The sequence below is a fragment of the Podarcis raffonei genome, chromosome 8, assembly GCF_027172205.1.
Source record: "Podarcis raffonei isolate rPodRaf1 chromosome 8, rPodRaf1.pri, whole genome shotgun sequence".
NCBI classification, from domain to species: Eukaryota; Metazoa; Chordata; class Lepidosauria; order Squamata; family Lacertidae; genus Podarcis; species Podarcis raffonei.
The window spans coordinates 5,550,493-5,556,682 of record NC_070609.1 but is presented as its reverse complement, the minus strand read 5'-3'; the positions used below and the strand labels follow the sequence as shown (position 1 = coordinate 5,556,682).

General features: G+C 43.5%; 1 protein-coding gene across 7 annotated transcripts in view; it reads right to left on the bottom strand.

The window, feature by feature from the left end:
- Positions 1 to 1,835: 1,835 nt before the first annotated feature.
- The window catches only part of ZNF541 (zinc finger protein 541), a 33,762-nt gene continuing 29,407 nt past the window's right edge, over positions 1,836 to 6,190 (bottom strand). For 5 of the 7 annotated variants that reach the window (XM_053397717.1, XM_053397714.1, XM_053397713.1 and 2 more), the window contains 3 exons: positions 3,493 to 3,674; positions 2,996 to 3,176; positions 1,836 to 2,031 (listed from right to left, as the gene is read on the bottom strand). In XM_053397717.1, coding sequence (XP_053253692.1) covers positions 3,017 to 3,176; positions 3,493 to 3,674 — 342 coding nt within the window. In that variant the 3' untranslated portion in view covers positions 1,836 to 2,031; positions 2,996 to 3,016. Of the gene's footprint in view, positions 2,032 to 2,995; positions 3,177 to 3,492; positions 3,675 to 5,990; positions 6,125 to 6,190 lie in introns of those variants that run through there. The other 2 variants (XM_053397721.1, XM_053397720.1) reach the window with 2 other exon arrangements.

Below are 6,190 nucleotides of genomic sequence, written 5' to 3'. Positions count from 1 at the left end.
AAATACATATACATATGCCACAACGGACCTCAGATTTCCAAAACTTAGGGTGGGTGGGGAAGTTCTAACTGTGGGGAGGGGACAATACACAGTGAAACTATTATCACAGGAAACATTTAGATTCAGAAGTATACAATTGGAAAGTGTTCATGTGTAGATTCATATGCATGAATACACTAGTGTGGACATAGGCACACTAAACCACTTTGTGGTTTCTTTCTACAATCAAGCAGTATATAAAATAAATATCGAGTGTGGGGAACCTTTGACCCTCCAGCTGCTGTTGAACTACTAAGGCTCATCAGTCCCAGAAAGCAGTCAATGGCCAGGCATGAAAGGAACTGTAGTTCCAACATCATTTGGAAGCAAAAGGTTTCCCACACTTGGCCCTAAGCTGCTAAGTTTTAACACCTTTTATACAAGTATGTCAGGCCTCGGTCCTGTATACCTGCAGGAGCGTCTCCACCCCCATCGTTCAGCCCGGACACTGAGGTCCAGCTCCGAGGGCCTTCTGGCGGTTCCCTCATTGCGAGAAGTGAGGTTACAGGGAACCAGACAGAGGGCCTTCTCAGTAGTGGTGCCCATCCTGTGTAATGCCCTCCCTTCAGATGTCAAAGAGATAAACAACTACCTGACATTTAGAGGACATCTGAAGGCAGCCCTGTTTAGGGAAGTTTTTAATGTGTGACATTTTGGTGTATTTTTGGTCTCTGTGGAAGCCACCCAGAGTGGCTGGGGAAACCCAGCCAGAAGGGCGGGGTACAAATAATAAATTATTATTATTATTATAAGTACTTGATAACTGCAGCATTATGTTAGAATATGCAGCTGCAGAAGAGACTATCACTGCTGAAACCCTATGGGTGAGTTTGCAGCAGCCGATGCAAAACTCCTCCTTGCATGTTTAACTATAACTTGTAATGAACCCAGATCTGGGTTCACCTCTGCCCAGCTCGTTTCCTCCCGCAGCACAGGATGCGTGTGAGGGGAAGTAGCAAGGAAACATCCTGCTTCTCCTATAGTGGTTTGGATTTTTTGAGGGAAACTCACATGAAGGAATTTGTTTTCTGCAGTACAGTACACCCTCTCTCTTCCTAATTTGGACTGTGTAGCTGGGGGGGTGGGGGTGGTGATGGATGTATTGCCCCACCGTGCAGTCTGAGGTTAAACTCGATGGCAATTTAGTCTCATCAGACTCCATAAAAGGCAGGTTGGACCTTCCTTTTACACCTTCTCTAGGAAAGAAGCAACACCCATGTTGGCCCTGCGTGGACCCCCATCGCAAGAAAGTGCTTTTCATGTAACACGAATCGGGCCCGATAGGCAGTGATTAGCTACACAGGTCATTGCCAAAACTGACTGCTGCTCATTGAAGGGGTACTGTGTTGTCTTGCAGAGACTGGCTCAAGCATGAAACTGGAGGGCTGGGCAAAATGTTTCTGGACTACAACTCCCATTATCCCTAGCTAGCAGGACCAGTGGTCAGAGATGATGGGAATTGTAGTTCAAAAACAGCTGAAGACCCAAGCTAGATGCACAAATTCTTTCTTGAACACACTGCTACTTACTGACAAAAGGGAAATACACACAGAAACCCTAACCCAATCAGTTTTCCCGCAGTTGAATAAGGGAAAGTGCTATTCCAATTACTTGGGCCCAAGTAAGTCTATGGTTTCCAAAGAGCTGGAGTGGTTCAGTATACCGCAGTCCAGCACAGCTCCTAGAAGGCCTGTAGTTTGAGTCCCACCAGCGACTATGATGGCTGTTGCCCCCTTCCCTCCACACGTGTCTGGATGTTTATCCTCTGGTGTAAGAATCCAGGACGACTTTACAACTTCAGTTGTGGAACCCAATTTAATTAAGCAACACTGTGAGTGCATACAAAATAACAATAACGCAGATCAATGTGGTACTACAGCGTGAATCAAAAAGCAGTTGTGTGAACATCAATCACAAAAATGATACTAAATACAATGGTGATTTCTCATTGATTGGCCTACTCCGTCCGTCCTCCAAAAAAATAACAGAACCCTGGAAGAGAGGGAGCGGGAGAACGGGGGTTACTCATAACATTTCAGCAGAACCACGAGGCCTTTCATTCTGTAATTGAACAAAAGCACGAACAAGCATCTCTGTAATTGAGCAAAAGCTATTTTACAGTTATTGGCAGCTGTATAGGATCCTTACAACTGTGGATAATTGGAATTTAATGCAGACTCAATTAACTCACACACCTCCTTTTCTATGGTAAATTTAAGCATGAGCCAACTGAATGCCAAAATCCTGCTTTTTATTTTCGTCAAACCCGACCCCAGCTGAAGTTTTAATGGGGCTTAAGTCAACACCTAGCACACCCTGCCTTTCACTAGATGTCATGGCTGGCACAGGGCTGCTCCCGAAAATGCAATCACAGGTGGTATCCTACGAGCCCATCCTACACAAGGATTACCATTGCCGCAACAAGGATTCCCCCGCGTGTTCTCCTCGTCCTCTGCCCCATCTTGTGAAACGCATCACATGATGTGATACCAACACTCAGGATTTCCCTGCTCCCTCTCTTGTCACTGGCTGCCTCCACGGGCGTTGAGACACAGTGCGATGTCCAATCACATGCTGAATTTCACTACCAGACATTATGGAAGGTCAGAAAAGCAGGTGGGCTGTTTTTGGATAGCAGCCCTGTGCCATCCATACTATCAAATTCTGCCCCACAATAGCCACAAATGGAAGCCCATTTGAAAGTACAACGGAGCACTTATTTGCTACTTCTAGTTCAGCTGAGTTCAAGCTAGAAGCTATTTACGAGTATTTTATTTTCTTTAAAAAATCAGTTCCTATGCTCCCAGTAGCATAAAGAGGCTATTGTGTACAGTGCACGAACCTAATTTCAACCCGCTCAAGTGAATGAACGGGTGCTATAGGGTTAAAAACACACACCAAAAACTGAAATCCTGGCTGGTTTCACTGGCACTTTCTAGTTGACCAGCAATCTCACCCTGAAACTGCGCCTTCCCAGTTACCACTGGAGGAAATCAACATCCGAGTTCCTTTCTTGCTTCTCTGGCTCATTTTTCAGATGCTTCATGGGCCACTTAATCTTTATCATTGGTTCCATCTGGTCCTGCAGCCGATGGCGCTTCATGTGAGCATTCCGGCTTTTTATCTTGTCAAACACTCTAGATGTAAACGGGAGATAAAGGCCAGGGTTTTTCAGTACTCAGGTGAGATGCTACAGCAATGCGAGAGTGACGCACGCATAATCCCAGTTTCGGTGCAACAGGAAGAATATGATCTCCCCCCTGACAAAGGGTGGGGTTTTCTTTCTCGCTTAGCGATGGGCACAAAGGGTGGCGATCGGCATGAACCCTGCCCAAAGTGCCATAGTAAGCCAACTATAAAAAGGGAAGGGGGCTGGGGACAAATTTATGGCTAAGCACCAAGTGGACTTATTTTTAAAAAATGGCACAAGAAACCAAAACGTTGAATTGTTACCTTGTACATTCTTTACACGGGAACACACCCTGACTGCCTGTGCTTCTGGGCCTATCTAAAGTTTCTTTCTGGCTGCTGGCTGGACTGAAAGTGCTCTGTGCTGATTTTTTGTAATTCCTTGGTTTTAGCTTATTCTCCTGTTTAGGCAGGTGGCAGTGCCGTTTCTTTGGGCTGCACGCTATCTGCAAGTCATGAAACATTGGTGTTTTACACAGAAGTAATTTTCCTTCTCACACTATTATTACGTCTCTGGCAAAGCCCAATAAAGAATCTGAAGATAAATTCATTATCTTTCCAATGTGGCTGGTGACGCTTGGTGGCACTTTAGCATTTTGAGATGGTATCAGATCTGAACCACACTGAAAGGAATGTAGTATTCAGGAGATGCAGAACATTCAGGGGCAAGATGTGGACCAGAACTCCATTCGCTCCCATAGCAAACTAGACGAAGGGTTAAAGGGAGGGGCATGAAGTTAATCACATAATGGCTGCTTATTGAAACAAATAGCAGCAGCATGGGGATGGAGATCTTTAACTCTTTGCCCTGGTTAAGGTCCTCATCTGAATCAGTTCCAGCTCCTCCAGCTCAGACACGGACCACAGCCAAGGGCAAAATGTTAAAGGCCACACTCCCTCAACACTGCTATTTAGCGACATTCATGTGATTGACATCATGTCTGCTTTGCCCCTTCATCCAGTTTATTTTGGGGCGAGGATTCAAATGTGCTTCGTTTCTTTATCGAAAGTTGTGAAGAATCATTTTTTACATATCCAGTGGTACAATGAATTCTCACCAGGGCTTGAAGTAGGCACCTTTCATAATTGCACCTATACCCAATTCTATATGGAATGTGGAACTGGCGAGGGATTTGGATTCCTGAGAACCTCAGCTGCTGTTTTCAGGATAAAATCAAATCCTCAGCCCTTCTGAGAAAATGCACAAGCTGCATGTACAAAGAGGCTGCAGAGTCCAGTTTAAACCAACACAGCAGTTCTTACACTCCTTCCGGAATGGATGGGCCAGCCTAGAGCGGCCTCTAGGTGGGTGGCTCCTAGCAATATCCAATTGCTGCTTTTCCGATAAAAGCCACAAATAGAATTGGAGTGCACCTCCCACAATATTGGGGATACTACGCCTTCTTCTGTATGTACATCCCATTTTGTTCTGTCCACAACAGGGGGCAGGACATAAATGCAATGGGCAGGGAATGAGGTGCAATTTAACCCAGCAGTCGCTTGAAGCTCAGTGCACCTTCACCGTTAAATAACCTTTACAATAGGTGCCATTTTAATTAGTCTTTTCCAGCAACATTTTGAAATATATATATATATTAGCGAAATACCACCTAAATGAAAGAGCGTTATTTATTTTCAGGTATTTCTAACTTGCCTTTCTTCACAAAGGGATCCCAGGGCAGGACACAAAAATAAGAAACTGAAATGAAGGGGGGGGGATGAATTCTAAATCCCCTATAGGGTACAGGTATTTCCAAGTTAGAAGTAACCTGATTTAAACATCACAGAGAAGGAAACTATCAATATGGACGTCACAGTATTTGAAAAACTTAACGTCAAGGAAGTAATATTTCAAAATCAGTGTCAAAAATATCAGATATTGCTCTCTTAAGAAGGTAGCAAAGGTAATGAATTTAAAATGAATTGTCAAAATGATCCTTCAAGTAGAGATTACAGGCATCCTAACTTATCTGTATCTCCATCAATAAGTATAAATGAAAAAATATTGCAAGATGGTTTACTTCTGCTGCTCAACTCCAAAGTGTTTAGCTAAAATCTTGCCTAATCTGGCAGAGATGGTGTTAATTTTATTGATTTGTAAACCGCTCTGGGAGCTTTTCCATCTGAAAAGCAAGGTATAAATGTTTGAACGAATGCACAATGATGCATTTTATTTTAAGAAAGAAAAAGAACCCTTTCTTGTCATTGCCATGTTAACAAGGTAGTTAAAGTTAGCTGGAAAAGTTTTCGTTTTCCATTTTGTTAAAGTGTTTTCTTTAAAAAAAGGTTATTTGTGCTGTAATGCAAAGCTGCTAATAAAACAGCGATTCAAGACAAAACACCTTTCTGGTCACTCCTGTGACCAGAAAAGAGATTTTGGTTTTTCAGCACTGTTTTAAACATAGCGTTATAATGCTAAAATGCTATTTCATTTAAGAGGTATTTCACTTCTTTTTTTTAATTATAGCAAAAAGAGTGCGATGGTGCTGATCAAAAGACTGATTTTAAAAGAGACACAAGATGATCAAATGGCAGCCATTGCAAAGGGTGCAGCGATTCTGTGCTGAGCTGTGATAGGTTCACCTGCCCGATATATGTCACTGCCCCCATCAGAACTCCACCCCCACCATTTAAAAAAAGAAAAGGGCACATGAATGATGCGGAGGGCATCTACAGCTATGGAAACGTGAGCTTCTCCTCCATGCCCTAAAAAAGAGCCAGACACGTTAGTCTTTCGTAGTAAAAACAACAGAGTCCCAGGACACCTTAAATACCAATACATTTATTGCCGCATGAGCTTTCGTAGACAAGCATCTATTTCAACAGATGCGTGAGGAAGCTGGTAAGGAAAAGCCGTTGTCCCCGGGAGAGTTTGCTGCGGTGAATGTTACCTTTCCTAAAGCAGGGAGGGAAAGGTAAAGGGGACAGCTTTAAATCAGTCAGTCAAACCTCTGCCAGATCC